At 40.7% G+C, this 14,150-nt stretch overlaps 1 protein-coding gene across 4 annotated transcripts in view; it reads right to left on the bottom strand.

Moving 5' to 3' along the window:
• Rnf150 (ring finger protein 150) overlaps positions 1–14,150 on the bottom strand; it is a 98,126-nt gene that overhangs the window by 28,886 nt on the left and 55,090 nt on the right. For all 4 annotated transcript variants that reach the window (XM_090356913.1, XM_090356915.1, XM_090356914.1 and 1 more), the window contains exons 2-4: positions 12,132–12,382; positions 8,456–8,527; positions 6,247–6,329 (exon numbers count right to left, since the gene is read on the bottom strand). In XM_090356913.1, the coding sequence (XP_090213039.1) occupies positions 6,247–6,329; positions 8,456–8,527; positions 12,132–12,382 (406 nt within the window). The remainder of the gene's footprint in view (positions 1–6,246; positions 6,330–8,455; positions 8,528–12,131; positions 12,383–14,150) is intronic.

Raw genomic sequence — 14,150 nt, 5'->3', positions numbered from 1 at the left:
CCTACCATAAACTCCACCACCATGTTCTGGTGGTGGACCCAATCCTTATTGGCTTCCACTGGTAATGGCAAGCCCAAGGGCGACAATTCCACTTTCCAGATTCCTCTGCCTAGGTCATGAATCATTGTGTAAAAGAAAAGAGAGAAAAGTGCTGGCATCTAGGTTCAGTACTAATTGTACTCTGGTCACTGTGCCAAAGGTAATCACTTGGTTTTACGATGCTGATCTGATAGCAGTTTCACATAACAGCCAACAAACAAAAGAAATGGTTGAAGGAAAGAAGGAGTGTAGGAAGAAAAAAGAAGGAGGAGGAGGAAGAAGAGGAGCAGAATGGGGAGAAAGAGGAGCAGAAGGAGGAGAAGGAGGAGAAAAAGGAGAAGGAGGAGGAGGAGAAGAGGGAGGAGGAGGAGGCAGCAGAGGAAGAAGAAAGAAGCTAACGAATAAGAAAAGGAAAATCCAGAGTTAGGGAGCTTTAGGAGCGTCAAAGACAAATTTCTCTTTAGTCAAATCCATGTGTCTAGTGAGCTGGTTTTCAGCCAAGTTGTCAGGCAGCGCACAGAAGAGCAGAGTCCTGACCACAGCCAGTGGCTATGGAAAGAACACTGGCTCAGAGACCTGACCTGGCTTGGCTTTGAGCCTATGGACCAGCTTTTTGCATTAGTGGTGCCTTCTCTATTAAGAGATACAATTACACAGCGTATGTAAAAATGACACAGTACATGATAGCACTTTTTCAATGGTAAAATATTGTAAGAACTAACCACTGATTTCATCCCTCCAGTTGTCCAGTGGATGGGGGTATAGATGTAGCAAAGAGCCCAGCAAACAAACAAAACCCACAAAACAAAACGACCACTTCCTCCTCGGGTACCATCTGCTCCTCTTGCTACTGAACTCAACGTCCTTGGTTGCTATTAACACTAGAGTGGGCGATGCTGGCTTTGGGGGTGCAAGTTAACCAAGGAGTTGCAGCATCTTACTCCCGGGATTCTGGTGCCGCCAGCTCTGCACTCAGCACCTGGCCCTGTTCTAGTTATATGATCTGGTGGGGGCAGCAGAGCGTGGTGGCCTTTACCCATGTGTCTCGCTTACTGATAGGACCAGGGAACAGGATGCTGAAGACAGAATGCTGTACTTAACAAGGTTGTTACAGAGCAAGACTTTTCCTTATTCAGGCTGCATTTGCTCTGTGGAAAAGACAACAGAAGGACACACATCATGCACCATCTGCTAAGGCCTCTTCTTTCCGGCGTCCTTCTTTTCATTCTTTAATTAAATGAGGTAATCACTGGTAGTACATGTCAAAATGTGCAGTGATACAGAAACACCCTTGTCCAAACTTTGGATATGAAAATGAAGTCGCTTTGGCTGACACGTAAAGGGAACCACTGCTTTTAAATTCTAGGCTCTTCTTTAATTTCTTCTCCACTAAGTGAAGTGGTACCATGTAAATCTCAAGTAAGCCTGGTGACTTCTGAGATGGGGGGGGGCATAGTGAGGTATACACAACCCGGGGAAACCCAGAACTCAGTCACCCCAGAAAACCCTCTCCTGCTCCTTTTTCTTCTGGCTTCTTCTGCACAAAATGTTTTGTCAATTCATCTGTACCTCAAGGTACATCAAGGTATATCAAGTAGACTCATTGAATGGAAGACTGTTTTTGTTTTTAGAGTCAGGCGTGTGGACTGCTTCCCTTTGTTAGCTAGTATGGAGAAATCTGTGCTGGTCATTCATGAGCAAATCTGCCTGTGGACATTTGCATTCCTTCCTCTTGGAAACTTATCCAAGAACAAGATTTCTGTGCACAGATGATGATGAATGTCACTTTAATAGCAACTCTCAAATCTCCAAGGTGTAGTGTGATTCAAAATTCCCACTTTGTCACTAAGATTCCATTTCTGGAAGAATGGTTTTTAAATGTTCATCACGAACACCAAGACCATAGAATGGCATGCAAATTTTCAGGTAAATCGGAAAAACATAATAAATTGATCAGTGATTTGATTTCGTAATAGGAAAAGATTAAAATAAGAAGGAAGAGATAAAACACATGAATGAATATTCATACATTTTAGGATACAATGCAATACTAATAGTGCTGTAAAAGAACAAATGAAATAATTCAGTGGAAAAGCACTATTTAACCAAAACTATAAAGACTAGGTGGCAATTCTAGGTGGCATTTCTCCATTTTAATACCCCAAATGTTCCAGTCAGTGTCAATTGTCATTAGAAATAGTCTTTTACATAGGATCTTGTGTTTGAGAATAGTAATATGTTAGAGAAATAAAAGATATAGGAGTTTAAACTACCCTAATATTTGTCTACCAGATGAAAAAATTTCTTTAAAAATATGGTACTTCCTGTTTCCTGGATGAGATGAATATACATTTTCTCCCTACTGCTAGCAAGCCGTCAGTCATAACCTCCTTTCAGAAAAGCAATTGGATAAAACTCAAGGGGGATTTTGAGGGACCTTGTGCCAATGAAATGAACTAATGAGTTCATTTTTAGAAATGTGTCCTAGGGAAGAAACTTCAGAGAACAAAACTCCCCAAACAAAAATGTAAGGTCCCTTTCAAAATCATATTAAATGAAGTAAGCCAGACCCAGAGGAAATGGGCTCCATGGTTTCCTTCATTTGTAATAATTAGTATGTATCTAGGATTCTCCTAGCAGAGGATCACAATAGCTCAAAACTATGTGCATATGGTCATATGGGATGAGGCTAAACAAAATGAACTCTAGGATATGGAAACAAGAGGTTTATGTTTGTGATTTTTGTTCCTAATGTACTATGTGAAGTTGTTTCTCTTGTCTTTTTTTCCTTATGTTTAATCTCATATGGTTACTGTATCTGGTATATTGTATATATGCTTAATTGTTTATTTGAAATAGGGAAGGGAAGGGGAAAACAAGATGATTGGGAGGGGGTGGAGGAGGGATAGGGGTACAAAAACATGAGAAGCGGTATCAGTGTGCAAGAAGTAATGCATGCACTACCTGACGAATGTAACTGTAACCCCTCTATATGTTACCCTGACAATAAAATACAATTCAAAAAATCTTAAGGTCATAATCTTATAATGGTGAAAAACTACAAGTGAACTGAACAATGAAGAATAGAAGGGAAGTTAATAAACTCAGATAAAGAGCTCTTTCTGTCTGGGCATCGGTGGCACATACCTGCAATCCCAGTAACACAAGAGGCTGAGATCTCAGGATCATGGTTCAAAGCCAGCCTGAGCTTAAAGTCCATGAGATTCTTCTCTCCAGTTAAGCACCAGAAAAGCCAGAAGTGGAGCTGTGGCTCACACCAGGTCCAGAGACTAAGCCCTAAGACCAACACACACACACACACACACACACACACACACACACACACACACACACACACACACCTATTTATGTAATCACTAAATTATTGTTAATAGTTGCTAAAACCATAAGAAATTACTTATTTTTAATGTGAACTGAGAAAGTGGGACAAAATATTGATATCTTGACTCTACAATATTTAGAAATATATAAGCATCTGTTAACAAATAAAATATTTGTCAACAAATATTCATTACAAAAATTAAACATCAGTAGTTATTTCTGAATCATGAGCTTATTTGCTTTTGTTAACTTTATATTTTATTTTCAAAAAGTTTCCCAAACAGTAAAAGAACCTTAAAAGTTATTTTTTTTATGGGGGGAAGGAAATGGGGACAAAAGCATGACAAGGGGTAGCAATGATTGTTAAGTAATGTACCTGGCAAATATAATGTATCTGGCAAATATAATGTAACCCTTCTATTAATTACAAGAAAAAGTTATTTTTTAAAAGCACCACATCCTTAGTTCAAGCCCCATGACTGATAACAAAAAGCACCGCATCTATCAGCAAGCAGTGATAAACAGAATGCTGTAAAATGTAATTTGAATAAGATGGAATGAAAGAAAAAGTTAGAGGTGGAGAATACAAGTGATAATCATCACTCACATCAAAAAGAACTTAGAAAAAGTCTGCTCCCAATCAAGCAGGGTAAAGTCAGTTCAGGCCATTTCTACCCAACTAGAAAGCCTTCTTTGTTTTGTACTTCACAAGTTATAGATCTCATAATCAGAATCCTGATCACATTACAGCAGTTTACAAAGGTCTTTCACTTCTAAAGACATTAAACTTTTCTTTCCTCACAGACATTCAGTCCATTTAACTCATCTTAAATCCAAGTGCTCTCTGGAATTATAGAGCTTAAGGGGACAGTGTTTATTTTTAAGTACTCTTTAATTATATTAAAAGTATATTCAGCATTACATCAGGCTACTCTTTTGCTATGATCAGGTTTTTGTTGTCAAGAAGCATGGCTGAGAGCAGGCTCCTCTCTCACTGAAAGAACTCATTTTATGAGATCATAAATGAGCTTCCGAGCCCAATTTTGGTATTCCTCTTCTCTCACTAAGGAATAATGACATAAAAACCACATACTATACTAGGGTTTGAACTCATGTCCTTATAAGACAGCTGTATGTTCCTTTAGCTCTTTTTGTTCTTTGCCTGGAGACCATCGTGAACTGTGATCCTACTGTTTGCATCATTTGTAGGGAGCTGATGGGAAAGTACCACCACTAGCTTATTTGTTGAGAATAGAGGTCTCACTAACTTTTTGCCTGATCTAGATTTGACATAGAGTCTTGTTCTCTGTAGTAACTTTGATTATAGACATGGGCCACAGTACCCAGCCATATAGATGTGTATGTATATACATAAATAAATAATAGCTATTATATAAATATATAATATTATATATGGACACACACACATATAATATACACACATATGTATATCTAGATATATTTTCCTGGTTGCATTTAGAAAATTCTCTAGATTCTCAGGAAAAAGCAACTATTTTATTGTAAGTAGCTGTGGCTATTTTGTATTAGTAAAAGCCTCTTAAGCCTCTAAATGACCTCTTAGTAGGAAAGTGAAGGGGACTACGTGGCTTGCTTGTGGCCAGAAGACTTTCTAGATCGTAGCACTGTAGACAGTGGTCCGGAGGCATCCTGCACTTTGCCCACTGTCATCTCCATCCATGCTTCTGGAAGCCACTGAATAAACAGTGTAATGTCCAGCAAGAAAGCACATGGAGAGCTGCAGACACAGAACCAACCAACATTCCATGGATCCCACATATAATTCTGTCTTAGAGACTGTCAACCACCTGTAAACTGGGGAGAATGGACTATGCTTGCTACTGACTATTCCCATTTTCCTCAGGTCATTTCAAGTTAGATCTTCTCTCTTTCACCTGAGTGTTCAGTTCCTTTTTATTCTTATTTTTGAGATTTTTAAACTAGCCCCTGAAAGCATATTTTTTATTCCTTTGGTATGTCTAATAAATAGGCCTTAAATTTGCCTTGTTTTAAGGAACCGATGAATTTCTTTTACATTTTTTAGGTACACTTGCTTCATTTACGTTTGAATTTTCTAAGAATTGCTGCAGCCAATCTTTCTCTTGAAGAACATCTCATCGATGCATCATTTTATTTTATTTTTAGGAGCCCTGCAGAGATGTAAAAATACTAGGAGGGATTTCATTGCAGGAGGATAGCTTTTATGTAACTTGAAAATACTTGGCTTAGTGGAAGTGTTCATATTTATTGAATGTCAACAATTTGAAAATAACCCAGGCAGCTTTAACAGTGGATTTCAGTAAGGAAGAAGGATTAAGGTTATATGACAACCATGTGAAGAGTTTTCTCAACTCTACGTACTGATGTTTTGGTTTAGATTCCAGAATTTGGCAAGGGGGATAAGTGACTATCACATTCTTCTATTAGTAATTTAAAATAGGGAAGTTAAGGGAGATGGAATCTGCCTTTGGCTTCCTACTTATTCCCATTCATGTTCTGGATGCCTGAGCTCCTGGCTCACAAAGCGGAGTATATTATTTAGTGTCATGACTATTTCAAGTGCTATTTAAATCAGAACCAGACCTGATCAGAAAGTCTCAGCGAGATGTTCTCCAAGAAAACCCATACCTGGCACCCTCATCATATTCTTTCTCATGAAATTCATTTGCCACTTGCTTTGCTGTAGAATGGATTACAATAATACTTCTAATTTCCAGAGACAGAGCATTTTCAAGGTTTCCACAAAAGTGATATTTCCTGCATGGTTGGGACAGGGTCACTGAAGCCCTGGATCCTGAAGCGGCAGGGCGAGGCCAGGCACCCCTCCTCACCCCACCCGGAACTCACCGGCAGGGTAAGATTCTGACCACATCGTTGGGCTTGTAGCCTTCAATGCACACTGCACAGTTGTCAAAATCGGACTCCGTTTCCTGCAAGGAAAGCAGCTAAGTGAGCTTCAGTTCTCCAGTAAACAGCTACACAAAGCGAAGCAGAGCTGGTCAGCAGAAAGAGCTTTCAACAGCCCTGGTGTCGATGTTGTTAATCAATCATGTATTATCGGCTTGGTTTCATTCTGGATTCCGCTGCAGTATTCCCGACAGTGAAACCATCTTCTCACGTAGCATCCTCAACAATGCCACCATTTACAACTAGACGTGACATGTCAAAAACCTCAAGGACCACAAACAGCATTTACGAAGTATACCTATTGGAATGACATGGAATCCACCTATTCCTTTTGAGTCTAAGGTGGAAAAGAAAGGTAAAAGAAAATAAAACAGTTCCAAAGTGCCCATATCTCTTTTCAGATCATTTTATTTATTGTTCACAGAATAGTCCTTGCACTTCTGCCATTTTTAATTTTTTTAAAGTGAAAACAATGACCAGAATGTGAACTTTAAATTTGGTAATTCCGTCAAATAAATTTGATCTCATGAAACCCAAAGTGTTTTCATGTGAGTGTGCTGTAGACCTGTTACACACATGTAGGGTTGAGAATCTGAACCCTACCCCCCGAGGGACCCTGTCCTTGGACTTTCTCAAGGCTAGAGCTCTACCACTTGAGCCTCAGCACCACTTCCAGCTTTTTTGTATGTATGTGGTACCAAGGAATTGAACCCGGGTCTTCATGCATGCAAGCACTTTAACCACTAGGCCAAACTCCCAGCCCAACTATGTTGTTTTTTTTTTTTAGTCTTCCTCAAGAAGGGCAACTGCACTTGGTTTTACCTTACCATTGTGCAGGGACAAAGGCTGTTGCTATGCTTTCGAAGCTGTAGACTAAGCTCAGACTAAGCTCTGGCATTTAAACTACAGACATAAGTGAAGAACACAACTCAGCATAGAAACCTATCTTTTCTGCAAGGATTCCTGGAAACACTCCATCGGTCACAATGCTAGAGGCAACTGTTTGCTTTCACCTTGAGAAACACTGGGTTGAGGTAACGGAAGTTTTTTTGAATATTGAATTTTGTTTCCTTGTCTTCCCCCCCCTTCTTTTCCTTTTTGCCATTGGCTGCTAGAAAGCTGGAAGCTAAATGGGAGGCCTGCTTCTATTACAAGAATTCATTTGTGCACCAATCTCTTCCTGGCTTTGTCTCTGTTGTTGCATGCTTCCTTTTCAATTGCTTTAAATGATATGACATAAAATACACAGACATAGCAAATACTTCTAGGCAAACTTTTAGCATGCAATTCCTTTTTCCATACCTCTTTCTTTTTCCTATCCTGGCTGCCAAAAAGAAACATAGGAGTTTCTTTGAATAACTTCCTGTTAAAAACTGTGTGTGTACAACAATGTTCATTGCAGCACTATTCACCATAGCAAAGATATGGAACCAACCTAGATGTCCCTCAGTTGATGAGTGGATCAACAAGTTGTGGTATTTGTACACAATGGAATTCTATGCTGCTGTCAGAAAGAATGACATCGCCCCATTTGTTACAAAATGGAAAGACTTAGAAAAAATCATATTAAGTGAAGTAAGCCAGACTCAAAGGAACTTAGGCTCAATGGTTTCCCTCATTCGTCATAATCAGTAGAAACCTTGGGCTCTACTACCAGAGATTTGCAATAGAGCAAAATCTTGATACATAAGGCCATATAATGTGAAGCTAATTGAAAGGACCTCCAGGATAATGAAACAAAAGCCATATAATGAATGATTCTTGTCCTTAATGTACTATGTTGTCTCTCATCTCCTTTGCTGTCCCTTGGATATCTCATATTGGTATAGTATCTCACTTTGTTATCTGATATATTGAACTTATTTGTATTTGGATATTTGAAATTTGATAGGGAAGGGGGGAAAACCAAGACGGGTGGGGGGTGTGGGGGGGGAGGGAAACGGGTACCAAGACATGTGAAAGGGTATCAATGTATGTGAATTAATGCACCTTCTATCTGGCAAATATCATGTAACCCTTTTACTAATTACAATAAAAAAATAAAATTTAAAAAAAACTGTGTGTGTATATATATATATATAGATAGATAGATAGATAGATAGGTAGATAGATAGATAGATGTATACATTTTAAAGGAAAACGTCATTACCTTGTCGCCCTTCTTGACGGTCCTAACCTGGAGCTTGCTGATGGCTTTCTTTGCTGCATCCCCAAGTCGGCGCTGAAAAACCAAGAGCTACTTATTATTCCTAAAGATGCGCAGTTCTTGACGGCATTTCTGAGGTCACTTAGCAAAGCAAGGCAGCTGTCTCAAAAACCATGTACATGTGCCACGCACATTACAGAGGAGGGCTGGCAGGGCTCGCGAGACCAGCTCTCTCCTGAGTCTATGGAGGGCTCTGCCATTGGGTTTGTCACTGCCCCGGGTACACAGGGAAGGGAATTTCCCAGGCCTTGCTCAGGCTGAAATTTTGGACTGAGTCTGAATGAAGAAGGTTGGCAAAGGAGCCTGAAGTCTATCACAAGAGAAAACCTTTCCTTGGTGATTCTCGGTAACTGCAGAGTAAAGGGTTGCTGAAGGAAGGATAAATAAAGAACTGCCCCTAAGTAGACCAAGACCAAAACCTTCTGTTCTAAGTGAAGGCTCTTCTTCCTCTCTCTGGATGTCTCTAACCGACACAGAGTCAGTCCTTTGGTTTGCTTGCTTGTTTTTCCATTAAACAAATGGTAGGAGTTGAATATCTTGGTACTTTCATTTTTTCAATCGATTTGATTTGAACAGGTACAAGAAAAATATTTACCAGTTACTGGTCTCTTAATAATAGTGAAGATGAATTGTTCTATGGTAAATAAAACCAGACCCATATATTCAAGTGAAAAAAAAAACTGACAAATAAGCGGCAAGGGTGTTGAACAATGACTGGTCTTAGTGTAACCCAAGACATATAAATTAGTGAACCTCGAAATATTTGACAAACTGTGAAAAAGTAAGATTTTCCTATTCATCTCCTCTGTGTTATAAATGCAATGAAGGTGATAAAAACAACAACAAAAAAAGAAAACAGAAGAAATGAGGAACACAAAGACATATAACACAGTATTGGGTCTTAAGAAATGACATCTTAAAATATGGTGCCTGTGGGTGAATTCATTGGGCCAAAGGACTCCATTATGGCCTCAAAAGCAACGTCTCTTCCTTCCTTCACCATTCAAACACTGCAATCCCACTCCTCTAATCTGTGAGTTCCTCACGGAATCCAAGAATATAGTTTTCTCCTGGGTCTTTTGGAGGCTAAATCCCTTGGTGTTTTTTTTTTTCTTGCTAATCTCTGATGTCATTGGATTGGTGGGCTGTGACCATTCTGACAGGCAAGGCCAGGTTCCTGCTATACGACACCACCAAAGCCAAATGTGTGACTCAGCACCTCATTTGATTGAAAAACTATCTCTGATCCTGATGTTTCCCCAAAACTACTGTTGTAAATGGTGCCCATTGCCATCAGCATCATTGCCAAGTAGCAAGTAATGGAGTGCATTAGAGGACACTGGCAAATAAGTGTGCTCCCTAGCGGTCAACTCATGTGGCCCTGGGTGTTTCTCACTTCATTATCTTCATGTGCTCTCCTACATAAGAAGGACTCTTCCAGGCCCAACCAAAAGGGCGGAAATCATCCCACAGCCTGTGGAGTTAGGCTGTTTGGACGGCTAGCATGAGGTCACCAGATACTGACTGACTGCTGTTCATTTCCCATGAGAGGCAGAATACCGGTGCTGTACTTTTGTGAGCGGTGGCACAGAGGAAGGTGACGCATCAACTCACTGCGCATGTGATAGGTATGACTTCCCCGGATGCCTCTGTCTCCTTGGGAGCTGAGCCTGTTCTTGCGCAGTTTCAGGGATAATTTTAGTACTTATTCTTTATGAGACAGACACTTTCCTGCCTCCCCTGCGTTGGTGGCTGACACTTGCCATACATACTCCTCTCTCATTCTTGTAAAGTTCAAGTTTGTCTTAAATCCCACTCCCTCTTCTGTTCCAGCATAACGTGAGCATGCAACAGGAAATGGAAGGGACATGAGTTCTGCCCATGCAAATAGTGGAAAAGGTGCTTCCAGGATGGGGACTATTTCAAGAAGGCTCTATGTATTTTGTGCATCATTCATAGTTTTGCTCTTTACACTAAGTTCTAAGACTTGATAGTAAAAATGCGGTGGATGGAGATGTGAAAGGGGGTGTTTCTATCATCTTGGACTGTAAACCATCACAAATCTTGAGAGCAACATCAGAAGATGAGTAAATTTAGTTCTGCCAAACCCCAAAGTATTCTCATGCTCATAAGCACTATAAAATTCAAAACAATAATTAGCTGGGCAAAAAAAAATAATTGACTTCTACGTTGAAAAGAGTGCTAATATCTTGATGAATAAGAAAATAACTGACAATTTTACTGAAAAGCAACCAAATGGTATGAGCAGATATTTCAGAGAGAAATGTCACCTTTCCTACAGTACCTAAGAAGATGCTAACATTTATCTCTTCTAATTAAAAACTAGAATACTGTTTCTGATTTATCAGATCACAGCATGAAAGCTGTGTTCTTGTGAAGATATGTGAAACTAATTTCTACATACTGGTGGGTTAAAGTATAAACTGTTCCACACTTCCTGGTAGACTAATTTTCATATCTCTTATAGTTTAAAATACATATTCCTGTGTCTGAGCAAATGCACTTCTAGGATTTACAATACCCTTTCAAATACTCTACACACAACGGGAGAATGTTTTTAAGAAACAACGTGTCTGGCCAGGCACTGGTGGTGCATGCCTGTGACACTCTCTACTCAGGAGATTCAGGTATGACGATCATGATTTGAAGCCAGCCCAGGCAGGAAAGGTCATGAGACTCTAATTGCCAATTAACCATCTAAAAATGGGAAGTGGAAATGTGGCTTAAAGTGGTCGAGTGCTAGCCGTGAGCAAAAACCAACCAACTAGACAGACAAAACCCGCAGGGACGGTGCCCAGGCCCTGGATTTGAGCCCCATGACTGACAAAAATAAATAAAAGACTACATGTCTGTTAATAGGAGGTGGTTAAATAAATGTGACATACAGGGCAGCAGAATGCCATGTTGCCGTTGGACATGAACGATGAGGCAGCAGCTTGGTTTAGGTGCTAAGATGAAGTGAGAGAAAAGAATGGAGAATTAAGCAAGCCCTCGTGTGGTTTAGATAGCACACATACACGTAAATGCTACAGACGTATATGCTTTTATATGTGCAGAAAATAGTCCCAGAACAGAAAAAAAAATCCTTGAAATAGAAAGTGAGCAGACGTGGCAAATACATGAGAAGGAATAGCTTTTCATCATATTCAATTTTAAACAAAAGTAATTGCTTTAAAAATAGCTGTATTTATAAATTCTCTGTTTCTTCTGTGCTGGAAGAAGACAATCACGGCTCTTTCAAATTATGTTGGCGCTATGAGCATATTCTAGGCTCCTTCGATATTCTTGGCCTCATTAAATGAATAATCATTCCCCCACAGGCAGTAAACACGAGGGAGAAATCACGCCATTTTCCATACCACATCTACTAAGACATCGACGTGCAGATACGTAAGAGATACCTGAAAACGTCATACCAAGGCCAGCAGTGTTCTTGTTGAGTGGAAACAGCGGGTAGTTTCCACTGTGTCTTGACACGTTCTAAGAATTTTTCCCCCAAAGTTTATACAATAACATCTTTTGCAATAACTTTTAAAGGTGTGTGCGTGTGTGTGTGTGCGCGCGTGTGTGTGTGTAGTTACGACTCTTTGTGACTCACCTGGTTTCTGTCCCTGGCGTTCGCATATCGAAACCTCTGGATGTAGTAAAAGACCAGCCAGGCCAGGGACACGGTCATCAGGACGATGAAGGAGATGGAGACAAACACCACGGACGTGCGGCTCACGTACTTCTGCAGATTCCGGGTCCCGACGGTGATGGACATGGCCACGGTGACGTTCCTTTCCAGCAGGCTCACGATCTCCTTCCCTTTCGGCCCGGGGATCATCACAGCCACAATGTCTTCTACCCCTGTGTGTGGCAAGAGGGGGGGGGTGTCGTTCAACGTGTCCAGGCTCACGCAGAGGTGACACCAGGCCAGGCTGAGGACATCGGAGTCCATCTTTTCTTCAGCTACCTGAGAACGTTCTCTCTTGTCCGCACCAAAACACCAACATGGGATTCATGACCCTGGCACCAGCAAGGTCCTAGGAAGCTACTCTTCCATCTCGCTAGGTATTGCACCTGTTCTACCACCTGTGGTCTCTTTCCACTGAACCAAGTGCTCTGCCACACGTGGCAATCTCTGGCTTCCCCAAGGAGGGCAAAGGATAAAATACCTTTATGCTATCTGCCCGGGTCTCGCTCTCTCCTTTCCTCCAGGCTCACAGAACCTGTGGACGTACATTCAGTCACAGAGTTCCAAAGGCCATTTTCAAGGAAATTTTCTCTGACAGTGGATATTCAAGCAACCAAAGGAAAAAAAAAGGGGGGGCTTTCTAAACGATCTCTGGTATGGCTAGCCACACCCCCCCCAAATAATAATGCTCTCAGAGCTACTTTCAGCTTATTTTACCTAGTTTATGAGAAACAGTTTTGTGACCCAGTTTACTAAGCAAAGGGAAGATGAAGGGTAGATAATTCCAGGACTATTTTACTTCTCCTTTCTCACATATTCCCAATACACGGCCTCATGCATCACATGGTTTAAAGCCAGCAGGATCTTTCTTAAGCCCACATTTGCACACCATACGCAGCGCAGCCTCTGGGCAAGGAGCCCTGAGGACTTTATTGGGGTCTTTTTGTAAAGACATGACACAAGCCTCAAAGGAACCAACCTGTCACCAGGATTCAAGATGGGAGACAATGCCAGGTTCTCCACCGAATCAAGGGATCAGCTCAGATCAAACCCACAAGAACAGAAGTGAAACAAGACTGGCAAGCGGCCCCACACCTACACAAAAACATCCCGCCATTTAAGGGACCACAATCTAAAGGGAGACGATTTGCGATAGGCTTGTTGTAGACTCAGGATAAAATGAAATCCAGCTAGAGTTGTTTACAGTTGGCTTCCTCTTGTGCTGCATTTGGTCAGGGGAAGGCCAGCCTCCATTTACCCATGGTTCTGTGGGTGTTCTAGGAGCTATTTAGGGTTTTCCTTTTACCATGGTCTCTATTCACGTTTTCCTTCTTACAGTCTTGGTAGTGGTTCACTGCAGCTAAATAACCGCTGCCAAAGATAAGTACATTAGCACCTTTGATTTTCTCATTATGAAATATTTTTCTATCATTCAACAAGCCTGCCACATACAAATGTGGCTGGGAAATAATACCTCACATGTATATTTTGAGATCTATACTGGTCCCACTTAAAATCATGAAGTCATTGACTGGGTTGTTGTGTTTTGGAGAAATACTTAAATTGATGGCTCACATTCCAACCTTATCGAATCCTGCCGCTCCTTTTCCTTTTGTGTTTACTTTGGCCAGCGGCTCCTGTGGTCTGGGGTTTTGCAAGGGATTAAGGCTGTTGGCAGGTTTAGGTTCTACAGAAACATGATCTTCTTTGTACACTAAACTCGTCTGGCCTGGGGGAGTTCACCCCAGTGCTGCAGCTATTTAGGCAATCGTAAGCTTTCATTTCATTTAGTCCCTATGTATACTCATTAGACACATTCATTTAATGCTCTGGAATATTAGATTGCTTTTGTGAGCAGTATTTTGGGGATCATTCTGAGGATTCTTATTCTTAGACATGCATAAATTTACTATTTATTTCAGTAGGCAAATTCCATTAATG

The sequence above is a fragment of the Megascapheus bottae genome, chromosome 23 (assembly GCF_031878675.1).
Source record: "Megascapheus bottae isolate mThoBot1 chromosome 23, mThoBot2.hap1, whole genome shotgun sequence".
Taxonomy (NCBI): domain Eukaryota; kingdom Metazoa; phylum Chordata; class Mammalia; order Rodentia; family Geomyidae; genus Megascapheus; species Megascapheus bottae.
The sequence above is the reverse complement of the archived record's forward strand: the minus strand, read 5'-3'. Positions and strand labels throughout refer to the sequence as shown.